This window comes from Lissotriton helveticus, chromosome 10, assembly GCF_964261635.1.
Source record: "Lissotriton helveticus chromosome 10, aLisHel1.1, whole genome shotgun sequence".
Classification (NCBI taxonomy): Eukaryota; Metazoa; Chordata; class Amphibia; order Caudata; family Salamandridae; genus Lissotriton; species Lissotriton helveticus.
The window spans coordinates 1,092,942,990-1,092,962,799 of NC_136071.1; the positions used below are offsets into that span (position 1 = coordinate 1,092,942,990).

The 19,810-nt window shown below is 47.3% G+C and overlaps 1 protein-coding gene across 2 annotated transcripts in view; it reads right to left on the reverse strand.

The window, feature by feature from the left end:
- The window catches only part of HDAC8 (histone deacetylase 8), a 583,094-nt gene that overhangs the window by 97,706 nt on the left and 465,578 nt on the right, over window positions 1–19,810 (reverse strand). Inside the window, exon 9 of one of the 2 annotated variants that reach the window (XR_013601699.1) lies at window positions 9,095–9,193. Coding sequence is in view for 1 of the 2 variants with exons in the window: in XM_078663810.1 (XP_078519936.1) it covers window positions 9,095–9,189 (95 nt within the window). In the remaining variant the exon portion in view is untranslated. The remainder of the gene's footprint in view (window positions 1–9,094; window positions 9,194–19,810) is intronic. The other variant, XM_078663810.1, reaches the window with a different exon arrangement.

The window sequence follows — 19,810 nt, forward strand, 5'->3', positions numbered from 1 at the left end:
CGGAATCAGAGCCTGAATATCCTGAGTCCAGAACCGCTCCGATGAAAAGGAGCTTCTGAGAGGGGCACAGGTGTGACTTCGGCACGTTGATGGAGAACCCCAGCGATTGCAGGAGGTCGGCCGTAGTCTGGAGGTGGGAGACGACTGTCTGGGGCGAGCCCGCCTCCAACAACCAGTCGTCGAGATAGAGGAAGACTGAGACCCCTGATCTGTGCAGATGAGCTGTGACCACCGCCATCACTTTCGTGAACACCAGAGGGGCGCTGGTAAGGCCGAAGGGAAGCACGGTAAACTGAAAGTGCTCGTGGCCTACCGTGAACCGCAGGTAGCACCGGTGGGCCGGCAGGACGGGGACGTGGAAATACGCGTCCTGCAAGTCCAACGCTACCATCCATTCTCCTGGGTCCAGGGCAGCTAGGACCTAAGCCAAAGTCAGCATCTTGAACTTCTCGTTCCGGATGAAGCCGTTGACGCTCCGTAGGTACAAGATAGGGCGTAGGCCTCCTTTGCCCTTCTTGGGTACCAGAAAGTAGTGGGAATAGCAACAACGTCCTACTTCTGGCCCAGGAACGCGCTCGATGGCCCCCTTGGCCAAGAGGGCCATAACTTCCTCCTGCAGAAGTTTCAAGTGATCCCCCGACATGCGGTGGTACTGAGGTGGCATGGCTGGAGGGGTCGCCTCGAAGGGGAGGGAGTAGCCCCTTCGCACGATTTGCAGCACCCACCTGTCCGACGTGATGGTGCGCCAATGGAGGAGGTGATGGCGAACCCTGCCCCCCAATGGTGTCGAATGGGCCTGAAATGCCGGACTAGGAAGGCTTAGAGGCAGATGCTGCGGGATCGGATGTGGAGTAACCTTGCCGTTGTCCCCCGGTACCGCCGCGGCAGTTACCACGTCCGCGACCGCTTTGAGACTGGTTCCGCGGCCTGTGGCTGGCTGGACGTGTTGAAGCGCCCCTTCCTTGGCCACAAAAGGGGCGAAAAGCAGAAGTTTGCTGGCGCTGGCCTGGCGAATGGACTTGGCCGTAGCCCTGGAGTCCTTGAAACGTTCCAGCGCACTATCCGCTTTGTCGCCAAAAAGGCTACGGCCATCGAAGGGCATGTCCATGAGCGTGGCCTGGACATCCCCCGAAAAGTTGGCAGACCTCAGCCAGGCATGGTGGCGAACCGCCACCGTCGTTGCAATCGCTCTACCCAGCGATTCTGTGGTGTCAAGTCCACATCTAAGTGAGTAACGTGCTGCATCCCGCCCTTCTGCCAGGGCTTGAGCGAGCTTTACCAGGGCCTCATCCGGACACTGTGGCAGCACGTCCGCAACCGTATCCCACAGAGAGTGGGTGTAAAGGCCCAACAGGCAGGCGGTGTTGACAGACCGCAGCCCCAAACTCAGAGAGGAGAACAGTTTCTTCCCAAACTGATCATACCTTTTGGATTCCCGATCCAGAGGAGCGGTCGGGAATGTGGTCTGGGACGCAGAGGCCTGAATCACCAGGCTCTCCGGGTGGGATGCACGGACAGAAAGCTAGGGTCCCTCGGAGCCGGGTGGTAGCGTCGGGCCATGTTCCCATCCACAGGGAGGCCTGTGGAGGGCTTGGACCAGGTGCCCAGCAGAACATCAGTGAGGGCTATGTTAAATGGCAGTAGAGGCTCCGAGGAGCTTGCCTGCGGTTTGAGCACCTCAGTGAGGAGGTTAGTCCTCATGTCCGCGACAGGGAGCTCAAGAGCCAAGGTCATGGCTGCCCTGTTCAACACCACGCTGTAAGCAGCTCCCTCCTCCGAAGCCACGGAGGGAGGAGAGACGAATCCAGTGTCGGGCAAAGTGTCCAGACCACTGGCATCCCTTAGCTCTTCTGCCCAGTCCTGACTCAACTGGCACTGCAGTGCCAGTGGGTCCTCAGACCCATCCCAGTCCTCCGCATCATTCATCTCCCGATAATCAGGTAAAAATGATGGAGCCGGGTCGAAGGTGAAGGCCTCACCCACCGGCGTCGGAGACGGCGCCAGTATGACGCCGGACCCGGACTTAAACTGGGGTTGAGGTCTTCCGGAGACGGCGCCGGGAGCGACACCCTTGGGGCCGGCGCCAGCAGAGGAGTCGTAAGGTCGACTGGCGACAGCCCGGATCCAGGCCTGGATCCTGCGGAGCCCTGCGGCGTCGGGACCGGAGTCGTCGATGGCACCGGGGCAGAAGCACCCGACGGCGCCAGGGCCGCAGTCACCGGCCTGCTAGGGCTCCCAGTCGGACCCACGGGGCCCGAAGGCGCCTCAGCATGTTCTGACGGAGGGAAGCGTGACCTCATGGCCGTGAGGAAAGCGCTAACCTCCTTCGGTGTCCCGTGCAGCCCAGGGACCGGCGGGTATGGAGCTGGACGCGGCACCTACGGCTCCGACGGAGCCGCGTGGGCGGTGTCGCCCGAACCCCCGGCCGCATTGCACGCGCGACGGGGGGAGTCGAAAGAGCGATGACACCTCTTCGACTTCTTTTTCTAATGCCTCGACTTACATGAGGACTTGTAGCCCGACGAGTGGTGGTGGCTCGTCGAGCGGCGATGACTGCGGCTCCGCAACAGGTCCCTCAACTTCCTCCTCAACCGGGACCTCGCGCGGCATGGAGCCAACTGCCGGATCTCGAGCAGCTTACGGGACCGCTCCCGTCTAGCCATCGAGGTCAAGGCCCGGCAGTCCGGGCACGACTTGTCATCATGGTCGGCCCGAGGCAATAAATGCACCGACTGTGGGGGTCTGTCACCGACATCGGGCGGTGACAGTCCTTGCAAGGTTTAAAACCAGGCATCCCTAGTGGCACCGCGAGTCGAGGGTCGACTCGAAAAGTGATCAAAAAAGATCAAAAAGTTAGTCAAAAATTGACTGGAGTACTGCTCTTCCCGGATCTGCTCTTGCTTGCGCGGAAAAAAGAAGAACTGACATCAGTGCGCGAGGGTGGCGTCTAAGTACTCCGACGTGATCCCGGCGATCACGATGCCGACAACGGACGCGGAGCCGCAGACGACGCCTAGCGACGGGCAGGGGTACTGCTGACGAAAACTTTCCGGATCCAGTCTGCCGCCAGCGGATATTCTAAGGTAAGGAATCTAACACTAACCTGTTTCTTTCAGATAAATTGTGTTACAATGTGGCTGGCTCTTTTCTGTGAAAAGATCTTATCCTGTGCTTGACAGTGAATGGGCAATTAACAGTGTAAATGGCCCCAGATCATCATATGTTAGGCTGACGCTGATATAGGAATGCGGTTTGGTACTTGGCTCCTAAAATGGCAGTTTGACAAATTAAATGGACTCACCAAAGAAGAGGAATTTCGCAACGTGTCATGAAAAATCTCTGCTATAATTCCAAAAATTCATTCACATGAAAATTGTTTCATCTTTGTAGTACTAGTACATCAGACTAAATTAGCGTGGTCCACAAGCACCCTCCTGAACTTTTCATATGGCCCCCCGCTGAACATGGGAAAGCATTTATTTACAAGTTAATCAACGTGAACGAAAGCACGTAACTAGTACCTCAGACTAAATCAGTGTACGTTTTTGTTTTTGGGGGGGAGGGGGTGGAATAGTTTTTACACATGATTTTATAAACATTCATGCTTCCACCCACCCTGATAATACCAATAGTGAACTTCATGCCCCTGGAATGAAAGGCAAATGTTTGGTGCAGCTGAAGAACAAGATACCTTTTCAAATGGCGATGTCTAATATAATTTTTTTTAAAGGGCACAGGAAGGCTCTATGAGGAAAGTACACTGCATTCCTCTTTCCTGTAAACGCTCTCACTTTGTAGTGAGCGAAAGCAAAATAAGCACCAGGCTCTCTCGAAGGCACAGCCTAACATTTGACCCCGGACTAAGAATTCCCAGCAAACGTGTTGAGATCAGAACAAGATTTACAGGTCTGTTTTATGTAGAAAATGAGCTCTTGTAAACACTGCTTTGGCATGGAGAGGTACAAACTTGAGCTGTACAGTCTAAAGCAATTAAAGCCAGCAAATGGAAAGCCAGAAAATATGAGTTACAAACCACAAAGCCAATGACAAGCAACGGGCAGAATGCATTCCCAGGTCAACTTTATGAAATCCCCAAGATGTCTTTTGCATACCACACAGCTGCACTGTTTGGTAGGCTGTGACCTAAAAAGGGACTGGGAAAACTCCAAAATGTTGTCCTGTGGCACTACTTCTGTGCATCGGGCAAATATTAGAGCTTCAGGGAATTACAGAGATTGTCAAGAGTACCCCTGCAAGACAGCCAGGCTATGGAGATTCAAAGGTGGATATCAAATGGGGAAAATCCCTAAATACCTCTTTCTTGGCTCATTGGGGGGTCTCTCAGCCTACTCTTACAGACTGTGGTGTTATAGAAGAAGCAGTCTTGATGGCATGAAATCCATGGGAAAAGATGCTCTTACCAAAGCCAAAGGGGAACTCAGGAACAATTCTGGCAACTAGTTACCACTCTTCGGTAACACTCTTTCTGATAGAGACTCCCTAGACATCAGACTGCCTCCAGAAAACTTTGAAGCAGTACTCCTGCTCCCCGGGAGATGGCACCTGTGACTCTGCGTTCGTGTTGTCCGTGCCGGATGTGACTTGAACCAGGCTATATAAGTGCCACCCATGCATGCTGACATCAGTTGCTTTCTGCACCCTTCGGCGCCCGCATATGTGAACGCAAAATCCAAACTAGTTGTGATCAGTGTGCATATGCCTAGATTAGGATCTTTTTAGGTTTTAGGTGACAGAGTCTGGTTCACAGGATGTGAGGGCCAGTGAGGACTCTGCAGTTAGAAAGAGTCTCTACTAGAAAAAGCTTTACCAGAGGTAAATACATTGTTCCCTTAAGAGAGTCTTCTAACCACAAATTCCTCACCTTAGAATACATACCCAAGCAATACACCATAGCTGGTGGGAATGTGAACTGGCTCAAGCCAAAAACTCTTGCAGGACAGAGCCAGCAAAATTTACATCTCAATGGTGCTGACTGTCCAGACAATGGTGGTTTGTGAATGTAGGTAGAGATACCCATGTAGCCACCTGGCAAATGTCCAGCACAGTCACTCCACATGCCAAGGTAGTAGTAGCAGTACTGGCGGAATAAAGCAGCACGCCTTCTGGAGTCTGCTTTTTAGCCACAGCGTAGCAGACCCTAATGCAGAGCGCGACCCGGCATGAGAAGTTCTTTTTCTGCACTGCCTTGCCTTTCTTAGCTCCAGTAAAGCCAACAAAGAGTTGATTGTCCACTTGGGGGTCTTTGGCACAATTGATGTAGAAGATGAGAGCCTTTTTTGGGCCCAGCTGATGTAATCTCCCTGCTTCCTTAGTGGCATGAGGTGGACCAAAGAATGATGGAAGGGTGATAGTCTGTCTAATGTGAAAAGGAGTCACCACCCTGATCAAAACTGAGGAACGAGTCCGAAGAACCAGCTTGCCTGGACAGAAAAAACTGTAAGGAGGGTTAGGTGAGAGAGCATACAGCTCACTCAACCTCTGTACCAATGTTATGGTGGCAAGAAAGACTGCTTTGAGGGTGAGTAACCTGAGAGGACAGAGGAGCATATGTTCAAATGGAGAACACATTAGGAAGGTCAAAACTAAATTCGAGTCCCATTGCATTATGATAAATTGAGGAGGTAAAAACAACTACTGTAACCCTTTAAGAAACCACATCACAACTGGTGACTTAAACAAAGAGGGTTGGTCCAGCAAACAGAAAAAGCACGAAATTAGGAAAGGTACCCTTAACCCCTTCTACGCTCATGACGAGCTGGGCTCGTCATGCAGTAGCCTCCTGCTACGCTGATGACGAGCCCAGCTCGTCATGTAAAGTGGTATCTGTAGAATCCCAGCACAGGAGAAAAATCCCCATAGCGTTCAAGGTGTTAAACAATGCGCAAAGTAAGGCCTTTCTGGGGTAGAGACAAAACAAACAATAAAACCTCAAACAGCTTGGCATGGAGTGGGACTACCTCCTTGGTAGCGCACCAGGTCACAAACCTGTTCCAACAGCATGCAAATACAGACGTAGTTGAGGGATGCCTGACTGCCAGAATTGCATCTACAACATCAGAAGGAAGGTCAAAGGTGCTCAACTTCCACCACTCAATCTCCAAGCATGGAGGTGTAGTGTGCGCAGGATGGGGTGCAGGACCCTGCCCAGCTGCTGTAACAAAAGTTCATGCTGGAGTGGCAAACTGATGGGAAAACAAATGCTCATGCCCAGGAGTTCTGGATACAAATGTCTCCATGCCCAATCCTTAGCCACAAGGATGACTTGGGCCCGGTCAGTTCTGATCTTCCGCAGAACCCAGGGCAGGAGAGGTATTTCAGGGAAGAAGTATAGGAGTCCCAAGTTCCACTCTAAGTGTAACGCGTCTTTGAGCAAGATCTGCTTTGGTAACTCCATTGCCTATAAGTGCTGACACTTAGCGTCCTCGGCGGAGGGAAATAGATTGAGCCAAGGTTCTCCTCATTTGCAGAAAAGGACTTGCGCCACCGCCTGATGGAACCGCAATTCTTGGTCCACAAGGCATCAATGGCTATGTTTGTCCGCCCTTGAGTTCAAAGATCTCGCAAGATGTTACACCATCAGGAAAATTCCTTGGTGTTCCAGCCACTCCCAGAGGTGAAATGCCTCCTAGCACAGGGTCCACGACCCCACCCTGCTTGTTAAAATACCACATGGTGGTGGTGATGTCTGTGAACACCAGAACCAGCCTTCTTTTGAATGCCAAATGGATGGCTGCAGCTCCAACAGGTTGATGAGGCTCTGGGCCTCTGCTGGAAACCAGAGGCCTCTGATCTCCACCTCAGCCAGGTGGCCGCCCCAACACAGAAGAAATGCATCTGTTATCACTGTTAACTCTGTTGGTGAAGTAGAGAGGTGTAGCACTGACCCGATTCACCACTGCAGATCTTTCACAGTCTCCTCCGAAATCTGGACTAGCTCGGAGAGAGCCCCCTAGTGATGTGCCCACTGGGATTTCAGATACCATTGCTGAGCCCGCATATGACACCTGCCGTGCCTGACCAGCAGAATGCAGGAGGCCATTAGTCCCAGATGCCTTAGAGTCATCCTCACTTAGATCCAGGACAGAGGTTGAAGAATAAGTATCATAGTCCGATTGTCCTGCACTCTCTGCTCTGGGGCATAGTTGCAATAAAGCACCATACCCAGAATGGCTCTATTGTAGGGGAGAATCTGTGAAGGAACCAGTGTGAGTTTGGCATGGTGATAGTGAGCCCAAATTATGTTAGGAGGTTCGCCGTAGTTTGGAGGTGGTTGACAACTGCATGGGGCAAGCCCCCCTTCAGCAGCCAGCCTCTGACCTAGAAGGTTAGCTGCAACCACTACCATCACTTTCATGAACAAACGAGTGTCCTGGTAAGGCTAAAAGGGAGCACATCACGGTGAACCACAGATAGTACCTCTGAGCTTTCAGGACAGGAATGTCGAAATACGCATTCTGCAGGTCCTGCACCACCATTCAGTGGTTCGATGGCAGACAAGACCTGGGCCAAGGATAACATCTTGCATTTGTCTTTCCTCAGGAAGGCATTGGGAGGGCAGAGATCCAATATACGGCAGAGGTCTCCATCCTTCTTCAGCACCAGAAAGCAGCAGGAATAAAAACCACATCCTACTTCTGACGCTGGCACTGTCTCTATGGCTCAGTTGGCAAATAGAGCCTACAATTTATGTCTTCACAGGAACAAATGGTCCTCATCAGCCATTCTTGCGACATCGGGACGGACTACATGGTGCCTGGCACACGGTGCATGGATGTGCACAAAGTGCCTTTTTCTACTGCGGCTTGTGCTACATCACTTTTCCTGTGCTACAGCACAAGCCACAGTAGAAAAAAGTACTTTCCAACCACCTGCATAGCAGCCTTATCCAAATAGAGCAGGAGGGACCGCCGAACCATTGTCAGACAGTCACCTGCCCGATACCATGGCGGACGAAGGTCCGACCGACGGCCATCGTAATGTGGGCCAGAATGTCTAAAATATACTGAAAAGGCCTACATTTGAGTGCCAAGCACTAGACTTGGGCCAAACGATCACAAGGACTGAAAAGCAGGTTGCAGTCCACACATGTTGGTAAAAGACTAATAAACAAGGAATAGGATGTGCAAACAATGAAGGTGAAAATTTAATTGGGGAGTAGAGGTGAATACTAGGATTCAGTGTGCATCCTTGTAAGTATACAACAAGCACAGAACAAACCCCCAACACCCTGGATTATTCAATCACCCTTGCTCCGTATGCAGACATTTCTATTGAACGAGCCATCCCATCCATAAGGGATGCCCGTATCAGCTGAGGACTTCTTTTAATTAATCATACATCAAAAGTAATTCATGGTGTAGATCTAGTTCAGAGCCTGACGACTGAAGTCTTGGGCTCACAATTTTCTCACCAAAATGCTTTTTTTTGTCCGGTTCTTTGCTGTCTGTACTACTGCAAGCACAATCAAGACAATCCTCTACAAGTTTAATATCGTCATCAATCCATTATAGCACTGATAGCACCAACCATGAAAATAGTATCAATATCCAAGGCTTCATATTAAAATGTAAGTCAGTGAAGGTAATAAAAGTTACAAACTTGAATTTTTACAGCAGACCATGAAAGTAAAACAACAGCATGCAGGAGACTTTAAATTAGATGTAACTGTATATTGCTTATTTTAGGAAAACAGCCCTGAATTATAGGGCAGGGAAAAGTGGCCTCTTATATAGAAAACAAGTATATTAAAAATGCAGAAATACCCAAAGAGTTCCTTTGTGTGAACAGGCCAAATCTGTTTAGAGCCCTTCTGCCAATTAGTGAAGAATTTGAAGTTGATTGGCTTTTGAAAATGTCTCACATAAAAATGCCAGACCATCTCAGATTTTCCGAACAAGAGTCCACTATGAAGCTGGGACAGAGTTTTATTGTTACCACAGTGTCTCTCAACAAAATAGTATTGAGTGGTGAGGATGCGGATTTGATTAGATGGAATGACTAAGCTTGGATGACCCCGCGTCTGCTCCCGCCCCACGTTCGAAGGAGAAGGGAAGGCTTTTGTCGGAGACCTTACCTCATGATCTGGTATCTCCGAAGAGAGCGTTCTCCCTAGAATGACCCCGGTCAGGTACGTCCAGCAGCGAGCCGTGTTGGCAAGGTGGTAGCCTCCTGTCTCCAGCAAGAATTGTGACGGCAGGAATGAACAGAGATGGAGGGAAGAAAGAGAGACCAAGTTTAATGAAAGGAACACATTGTGCCAGAGCTACAACACCTTCAATGAACACTGCACATGAATAGAGCTTTTTATACAAGTCTACAATAGATGCCTTGGGGGCTGGCTGGAGCCAGCTCACCTGTGCTGGAGAGAGGAGGTAGCCTGATACATTCCTCAAACTAGACTTTACTCTTCTGCATAGGCAGCTATCAGAAGCTTATATTTACAGACACAAGCCTTACCACCATCAGAATACAGCTGTTAAAGAAGTATAAGCTATTAATTAAATAATTGAAAAAAAGGCAATAGTACAGTTATCGGTCATAAATTAAATGCCAATTCGCCTTATTGATCCTTCTAATCCAGCATACAAATTGAAAAATTAAAAAAAATTAAAACTGAGAGTCACTGTTCTAACTTTCCTACAAGAAAAACCATATGAATTATTTTTGTCTTATCTTAATCCCTCGTACAATCGATATTAAGATACTAAAGCTTGAAACTCCTTTCAGTATGATACACTGACCCAGAAACAGACAGATATGTGTATCCAGTAACTGCCCTGCTTGAAGGGCTGTTATTAAATGAGCCTTGTCAGGAAACCCGTCGAAATGTAATATAAATGTATAGATTATATGTAGCATTCCTCTGCACTAGTTGTGCCATTTATGTAGCACCCAGGTGTTCTGAGTTCCACTCTGAAAAGCGAATACCAAGACATGAGCAGCAGGGGATGGGAACAAGAAAGAAGAGGGCAGTAAGGCAAAGGTCAATGGGGGAAAATAGATTTAAAGTGCCAATTTGGAAGTTACTGCTAACCAGTAACATAGTCCAATGCCATCTGGTGAGATCTATGTGTAACATGCAAATTCATAGGTATGAATTCCTAAAGAACCGACTACGTCATTCATCCTTTACATGTTTTTAATAGGTTTTTACTTCACATATTTGATTTTCCCTAAGCACATAATTTACGTCTATGTGGTGAAAGCGCACACACTCACTTCAGTATGATTACAAGAATGTACACATTGTCTTTGGAATTTCAACAAATGCACAACATATTACAATATGCCCTTGAAAATGACAAAACATATTACGAAAAATCACATACAATTTAACAAGGAAGAACAATCTGGAAGAGAGTGCAAATCAGCCATGAAAGAGTATGTTTCTCATGATCGGACCACTTGTATCTGTACAAGGAATTAAGTCTGATGGGAATAGCTCAGAAACATTACCTACAATTCTAGGCTGTGCAAAGTGAGGGCTTCCAGGTCGGAACACATGACCCAACAGAGGAGATCCAGCCATAGAAGCAGAACACTTGTGCCCAGGGCTCATGGACGCCTTTCATTGGATTTGGACTCCAGTTTGACCAGAACTGCATCCAGTCTCCATGCAGTGCTCATCTCCCGGACATCCTCTGCCTCTACATGACTGCAAGGACCTCATCTCTAGCCCAGCTGTGTATATCACACAGCCATGCCGCAATGCTATGACCTTCCGCCGCCTTCTAAACTACTTTATTTTTTGCTAAAATCAGTGCCAGTTCAATTAATTTACAGATATGTTCATTTGCTTGATGCCCTACGTAAATTACCCAAACAAAACATTTGGGTGCCACTACCAATTTTCCTCCTATAAGATCATTCATTAAAGGGATAACCTGTGTCCAACTCTGAGCTATCCCACACAGCCCCAAACCATATGATTCAAGTTAGCCTTCAGGCTCCTGTATCTCAGACAAACATCTAGGGCCCGGGTCAGAGTCTAGCAATTCTAGGGGAGCTAAATAAGTCTGACGAATATAGTTCATTTTCGTATATTTGAGTCTCTGATTTCAATTTATAATTTTCTATAATTAGGCACATAACTTATCACCAAGTCCCTATTGAGATTAGAGTCTCATTTCATCTTAACTCCCGCTATATCGGAGTAAAGCTCTGGCAGCAGAGCTGAGTAGAGATTTGAGACTGCGCGTCTGCCAACCTTTGTCAACCAGGGCACAAGTCCTTAATCAAAAAGTGGTGAGACTAAGTTAGATTGTATGCAAATGACATTACGGCTTGTGACATCACCGTGCGTCACATCGCATGTGGTTTCACCGGAAGTGGCTTCTGTAAAATAATTAATTTTAAAAATTGGTTTTTAAATGGCTGAATGAATACATTGAAAAGCTTGCTTCCATATCCTAGTTTCTCTTAAATGCCTGCGAAGTGATAACAAGTTGAGTGCCTTTTTCCCCTTCCATTGCTCTTGCACACAGGTGTGAGGCTGCAGATTCCTCCCAGTCAGGATTGCAATGCACAAAGGGAGAGCTGATGGCCCTTAAATCAGCCCTTTGTCTTGGCCCAGCTATAGGGAAAAATAAAAAAGCCTCTCACCTGACTGCATGTTGTTGCTGGCGAAAGCAGACAACGTGCAAGCTCTGCTGAATGTGTCCTGGTGTCGGAAAATTACACCGGGACAAGTTCAGCTTACTTCACTGGGTCCCAACTTCTTAGCAGTGGGACGGCGTCCATCTTGAGAAAATATATGGGTAGACGCCGTCTACCTGCGTGGACCCTCCCTCGACTTCTACCCTGCTGTCAACAACATAGTCAATGCACGATTGCTGGGTGGCTTCTCTGCATTCAATTGCATGTCAATTATACGACATCTGTCAGGGTCCAAAATGCGTGAAATTGGCCTGCACCCAGATCATATTCCTCTTTCAACGATTTAAAGGCGTGGAGCACTCCATCATTATATAAGTACCCTACTGTAAAAATCCCCAACTCCGACCATGCTGATGGGCTCTAGCTACGTCTTTGAATCTAGCGAGTTGCAATAAGGATATCCTGGGGGAACATGCCACCTTTATTCCAGCTCGTTGCAGAAACGTTTAACAACACATCGCCGTGCAGAATGCAAGACTCTATAATCAGTATTTGTTAATGTCATGTCGAATAATCAGGACATCCTGAACAGATCATTCATACAGACTCTGCATTACCTCCATACGCTCCACATTTCCAGCCTTTCCGAGCCACCTCATAGGCCACTGCTGTAGCGCCAACAGATAATAACCTTTGTAAAGGGGCCACCCATATCAAACTCATCAATAGATGAATAACCTTCCTCAGAGACCACCTTCTCCTAGATTGTCCCCATGTGAAGCTACAGGGAAGCGAGTTTATTTCTTGAAACAAAAACACAATGTATGCTCAGACAGAGAGCCACAAAATAATACAGCAGACGAGTTCGGAACAACATCTTAGTTCAGCAGTCAAATTTATTGGAGACAATGGCAGTCTTATCCAGACGGGCACTGCCTGCCTCACCGATGTCAAAGCCTTGCTCAAATTAGCCATAAACAAGCGTTCAATATCTAAAACAAATTCAGACACCCAGGTATACCGCTGAAAGAAGACGTCCGCCAAGGGGACGTTGTCTCGGATAGAAAACGGGCACAACTTCCCAGGTTCTCAAACCACAGTTGTGTAAAGTCCATCAGAGACTATTATTATTATTATTTTTAATTTTATTAAGCGCACAGCTACCCAAAGGTTTCCCGGCGCTGACCAACAAGGTGAGGAAATTGCAACAATTACTGGTTGAATAACCATGTCTTCAAATTCCCGCGGAACTTCAGATAGTTGGGCTCAGTCCGAAGACAGAGCGGAAGAGAGTTCCACAGGGATGGACCCAAGAAGAAAAATGAGCGGCCACCCATTCTTGCTCTCTTGATCCTAGGAATCAGAGGCTTGGATTGAAAAGATGATCTAAGAGTACGGGAAGGGGCATAAGAAGTAATAAAGGATTTAAGGTATTGTGGGGCATTGCCCGCAATAATTCTGTGTATAAAACACAGAGCCTTAAACTTAACCCGACTCTCAATACGGAGCCAGTGAAGACTACGTAGAAAGGGGGAGATAGGAGACCTGCTCTGGATATTACCAAGAAGGCGAGCTGCCATGTTTTGAACAGTCTGAAGTTTCAGGACAATCTCCTTGCCGGCACCCAGAAAGAGAACATTCCCATAGTCCAGGCGAGAGGTGATTAGTGCCTGGACTACGGTTCTCTGGGTGTCAGGAGGGAGCATCCAGATGATTTTCCTTAACCACTTGAGAATGACCGTACAAGTGGCACAGACTTTCACAACATGGTCCCTCATTGATAATTGGTCATCAAAAGTGATGCCCAAATTTCGAGCAGTTCTGGAGGGCAAAGGGAGAGTGCCCATTTGGTCAGGCCAAAGAGAGGGCCCCCATAAATCACAATTTGTACCAAACAGGAGAAGCTCAGTTTTCCCTCCATTCAGTTTTAATTTATTCTCGTACATCCAAGCAGAGATTTTACTAAGCCCGAGACGTAAGGAGGAAGGGAGGGATGTATGACTGGTGGATAATGAAAAGATTAGCTGAGTATCATCAGCATACGAGTAAATGGAGAGCCCCGCTTGCTCCGCAATCGTAGCCAAAGGTCTTACGTACAGATTGAAGAGAAGGGGGCTCAAGATGGAACCCTGCGGAACCCCGTATGCTGATGTATGAGTTTTGGATGCTGATGAGACTGAGAAAACTTGAAACGTCCTATTGCTCAGGAAACTAATAAGCCATTCTAAGGCACGATGGGAAATGCCAAAAGATCTGAGGGGGTTAATAAGGATAGAGTGGGAAACCGTGTCAAATGCGGCACTTAAATCCAGCAGGATAAGTGCCACGGTTTCCCCTCTATCTACCAGATGCCTAATAGTTTCCGACACTCCCAATAATGTAGATTCGGTGGAGAAACCTGAACGAAAACCCGACTGAGAAGGATGTAGGATAGTATAGGCTTCGATATAATTAGTGAGTTGTTGATTAATGTGCTTCTCCAAGATTTTAGAGAAAACTGACAGAAGTGAGATAGGACGGAAGTTAGCCAGATTATTCGGTTCAGCATTAGCTTTTTTTAACAGTGGTACAACCATCGCATGTTTCCATGATTGGGGAACCTTAGCCTCCCTAAGTGAGGTGTTAAGTAGCTCCAGAATAAGATTAAGTGAAGGGGAATCAAGGATAGACAGAATTTGAGGGGGGATGGGATCTAAAGGAGAACCAGATTTTATAGTACTCATGATGTTGCGTAAAGTGAGTATGGTCAAGGGAGTCCAGGCAGTAATTCCAGATTCTAATGTACAAAGATCCGAATCCGAAGTTTGGGAATTAGACGAAGGGGGAAAAATGGTAGAAACAACTGGAATAGTGGAGCCGAAATCAGAGTAAATGTTTTCAATTTTTGAAACAAAAAAAATCGGCTAAGGCGTCACATTGCGTCTCATCTAAGCAGGGTGCCTTGGTTTGCTTAGTGGCGCCCGAGAGTTCTTGAACCACCTTAAACAAAGCTTTGGGCGGTTCTGAGCATTTAGTATAGAGAGATTCACATATTCCGTTCTAGCATTTTTACAGAGGGCATGATAGCTGGATAGCGCAGCTTTATATTCTAGTTTGAGGAGGGGGTCATAATTGGAGCGCCACTTCCGTTCAAGATGTTTGCAGCCGGATTTAGCTATTTTAAGCTGGTCATTAAACCAGGGGGCCGGGGGGTGATGTAAATTAAATTTCTGTTTACGAAGAGGAAGGCATGAATCAACAGCAGAGGTAAGCCAGTTATTAATAATGTCCGCCTGCGCAAGACAATTAACCTCACTAAGTGGTGTAGAGACCAAGAGGGCAGCATTCAGTTTGTTCGTATCCAAGTTTTTCCAATTTCTAGTCAATCTAGGTCTAGCTGGGATAGTTGAAAAGGTTGGGCCTGGTTCGGTGCTGATAGAAAACTCCACAAGAAAGTGGTCAGACCAGGGAACCGGTAAAGCTGGCTTACACTCAACCGCCGCAAGATTGGATAACACAGGATCCGGTAGATTACCTGCTTTATGAGTGGGGCCGGTGTTATGCAGGCTAATGTTGAGGGCAGCTAAGTCAGCTAACAGAGTAGAGCTACTGGGACACGCGTTGTCATTAAAATGAATGTTGAAATCTCCAACGAGAACAAAGTTTGTTGAGTTCAGTAGCAGTGGAGCTATATACTCAGCAAGTGAGGACGCCCATAAACCAGCTGGGCCCGGGGGGCGATAAATGAGGACACCAGACAGCGTGAAGTTGGCAGATAAAGATATTTTGAACAGCCCAGCTTCACAGTTGGGGATGTGTGGGTCCTCCCATTTACATGAGTAGTGTTTTTTAAAAACGATCGCAATCCCTCCACCCTCCTTTTTTATTCTATTCCTGGAAACATAAGTATAACTATCCGGAAGAGATGCGGCAATGTCAGGACCGGAGTGGTCATTTAACCAGGTTTCCGTCAAAAACAAGGCATCCGGTTGAGAAGAAACCAGGAGGTCAAAAATATTTCTGCAGTGTTTAGGAAGGGATCTGCAGTTTAAGTTGATAAACTTCATTGTATTAGAGGGGAGTTTCTGTTTCTTTTTACATGGAAAAGTTGATTACGAAATGTCTAACCGGGAGGGTAATGCTAAAAGGCTGAAAGAACAATCAGGACAGGAGTAGGGGGAGGATTGAGCATCCAAAGGAATAGTATGCGAACATTGGGGAGGTTTAAGGGCCATAAGGATATCTCTGGAGTATGTCATGAGAGAGGCTGAGTTTTTACTAACAAGGGATGTGGCCCCTGGCCGCGTCCGGTCGCGGACGGGCGTAGACGGGCTGGACTCTGGCGCGACTCCGGCGCGCCATCGTCGCGCCCGCTGCGCTCGTCCGCTGCGCGTCGACCAGCACATCGATTAATATAGGGAGGCGGCGGTGTGCTGACTAGACCGCTCACCCCCGCTTCCGCCGGAAGTGGAAAGGGATAGAGAGACCTCCCTCCACCCACGAGCGAGGCTCGGGGAAGAACGGGGAGGGGGAAGAGCAAATTTCAAACAGTGAGTGTTACTTCTGTATTTTAAAATGCGATGTACGTATTAAAAAAGTTTGCATAAACACACAAAGCCTGCTGCCGGTGTCCCCCTGCCCTCTCACAGCAGAAAACACACAGGAGCCGCAATGTCAAGCACTTTCGTTGAAAGAATAAAACGCTATGTGCGGAGCACCTCAATCGAGCCCCACACAGATTAAGATAATCAGAGCAACACACACGCACAATTCGGTGCAAGCACAAAGTCGTGCCCCCCGCAGAATCAGGCTTCAAAAGAATGCGCAGTTGTAACGCGGTACCGACACATAGATCGTGCCCCCCGCAGAAGATCTTAAGTCAGCAGTAAATACAAGCACGTACCCTTGTTCGTAGACTACATCTCTGCAGGCAGACTATTTGCAGGGTCTCTGCAAAATAACAGATCATCGTCCACATGTAGCAAAAAAATATCCATCACACCCACGAGCTGCATACCATCTTCTTGGGGCCTAGTGCATAACAGCCAGGGAATCCATTGACAGTGAAAATGATACCTGGGACAAGGGGTACCCAAGCTTAGGACCACTATAAATGGGCCACTAAAGAGATATAGTTTGTCCCATATAGACCCTCATCACTGGGGATGAGAATAGCTGACGTATCTCAGCATATTTTTCCGAAAACCCATCTTCATGAGGAGCGTAAAAACCTTTGGCTATGTTGTTTTTTTTCCTTCATTTTTTACATCAAGCGAGACACCATAGGCAGGGGATCTGCCCACAGCACCATATTGAACACACAAAAGAGGCAACGAAGATTTAGATGGATATTGCGGCCAGGAATGATCCCATTCTGGCCTTGGTGCACCACAGTCTCTACCACCTGCAGTAACCTACTTGCCATCCCAGGATCTTATCCTCCATGTTCAATAGAGAACGTTTTCACATCCAACGGGTCTTTATGTGCTTTCAATGGGTATACCAGAACAGTATCCCTGGTTTATAAGGATATGGAACCAGTCCCCCTCAAACATCTGTTTATTGAATTTTCGGTTACATTTTCGATATACCGCGTGCACATTTGCCATCATAGTAACGCACAATGCTTATTGCTTCTTTGTTGTATGAACTGCATTACAAACATGCATTTCCAGGAAGTGTGTGGGTAGTTACCTCAATAAATTACATCGATGAGGACGTCTGTCCATATTGCCAATTACATATTTTTTTTGTCAGCAGATCATGTGTTACATACATCAGACTTCACAGAATGAGGCGTGCATGCATGAGTCGTTAAACAGCTAAACTCAGCAACGGAATAAGCATAAATAAAAATAATAACTAAACAATAGAGCGATAGTCACATCTCAGATATCGACCCGTCACTCCAAGCTCCTGCTTTGATTACATACTTTGGCATCCACAATATGTGTTCACGTCCCCATACGTGAGTGTGTTTGAAGGACGGAGCAGATGCAGACTTAGGAAAGAGATAGTCAGCGTAGTCGCAAATATTTTATACACATCTATCATATAGTTACACTCAGTGGCTCTATTACAAATAGGGGGTCTGTCAGTGCCGACTTGTGCCGATAAGGGCGCTGTCAGCTTAGTGCGCTCACCCAATGTATGTAAAAGTGAGGAGAGTGTCATCCCCAGTGAAATGATAAAGAACCAGTCTCAAAGGGTAGGTGTCCATCTGCAGCAGCCTCGTACAAGCTGCGGCTGAAATGTGACATTACTTTCGGGTGGGAGGACATCAAACTCTAAGATGTTTTTTCCATTGGCCAACTGAAGCATGGCTTCCCATATCTCATTTGAGGAAATCAGTTGAGTCATAGTAGCCACCTCACCAGAGGACAGCCTCTGCAGAGGGACAGAATCTAGATCACTCAGTTATCTAGGGTCTATAAACTGGTGAAAGAGGATACTATAACCTACGATAATATTGTGAAAAGACTAAATTGATCTTGGTTCATGAGCTCAATACCGCACCCTTTTTTGAGATTTTTATGCGTAACGGTTTTCTATGTTGGACCGCACTGACCAAGCAAGCAGACTCCTTGATCTAACTCTCTCTTGGTGATGACGTAGTTAACACCCCTCAATCGTTCACCAGATCAGAACAACTCATTTGGGCATTAGTGAGGTCCCCTTTAGAGTGTTGATCACTGACCATCCTACACTCTAAACTGCATATCCTTGTTTTCAACTCCTTTCTTTACCTCTCTGCCCAAAGTTGTATTTATACCACACATGGTCTTAATACATACCACCCCCCCTTATCACCACCTTAAAAGCATCCCATCTGACTACTACTCTGGAGGCAGAAGCTTCATGTTTTTTCAAAGCACAAATCTATATGTTCTGTCAGGCTGCAAGTGCCCCACTGGAACCCTTGGACGGGCCTCTCCCCATTGCAATATAAACCTCAGAGGGTTATGGTTAGACTCCGACTGAGCCAAGCATTAAACATGTATCACCAACCACTCTCTTTCCCATCCCTAGAAACATATCCAATCGTGTGTGCAAATATTGTAAAGGAGAGTAATAGGAGTATTATTCCCTTTCTCCGGTGCATTTCTAAGCAAAGGTCAATTAATTGCCCTTGTCGTATCAGACAGCTAAACTTTAATGACACAGTTTTGCTATGCACACCACAGAGCAGTGGAAGGAATCCATTAACGTGGCCTCCCACCGCCATAATATATTCTCGACCACATATGCCCTTGCAATTGAGCTAGTTAATCATAAGTAGGGTGTCAAAGACTCAAGAAACTGGATCTGCCCGGTATTTGGGGCTTACAAACTAGCCACGAAGAGAGGAACAACCTTCAGCCTACCATACATTAGTGTGTATCTGCCATCAGAATCCATGTATGTTTGTTGGATGTCAAGAGGAATCTTAGATGCAATCCATATCAAGGTCCCATGGCGAATGAAGAGACATTCTGGCCATGGCTTTCAAAAGAGTACAATCACCCCTTGCAACCTTTTTCTGCCATTAAGGGACCACTTCTCAGGCACCAACCCCATCTAATAAAGTCAAGTTCCAACTGAGCCCATGGAGAGATATATCCATAGTCATTATGACATCTGGCTGCCAGCACCCCCTCCTTCTCTTATGTCAAAACGAAAACATGGGAATTTTACCCCAATAGAACTATCAAGCTAATAGTGTATGTAAAAGGATCTCCGGTAGACCAAAACAGCGCTACATACAGGGAAGGGATAGCACAACAAAACTCCCAATTAACAGCAGAGACCCTGTCCTATCCAGGACCCAGACTAAAAACTGTCCCTCATTACCTACCACAAACGGCCAAGACCCTCACTCCAAAACTCACATCCTCCTAGACCCAATCAGCAACACTGCAGAAGGCGTATACAGTTACATTATAGTCTCAGCCATCAAAGAGGGCACATTTGGGCCCCCACTCACAATATCTTCAATGTCAACTGCGCCAGGCTCCATACCTGCTTGGGTCGATTTAGGGCTGCAATCCGTCCCGATCTCTTGGGAAAACCTGTACTGTTCTACATTCGTAAAAATCTTGGCTCATTCGACCTCAGCGTGCTGTTTAAAGGTCTACCCAGAGCTCCCTCTCGCTTCTGTGGTCTTGGCCGAAATAAGGGCTTCCTAGCAAAACGCCATTCTTTCGTGTCGAAAGGTGAGAACGCGTTAATCACTGAG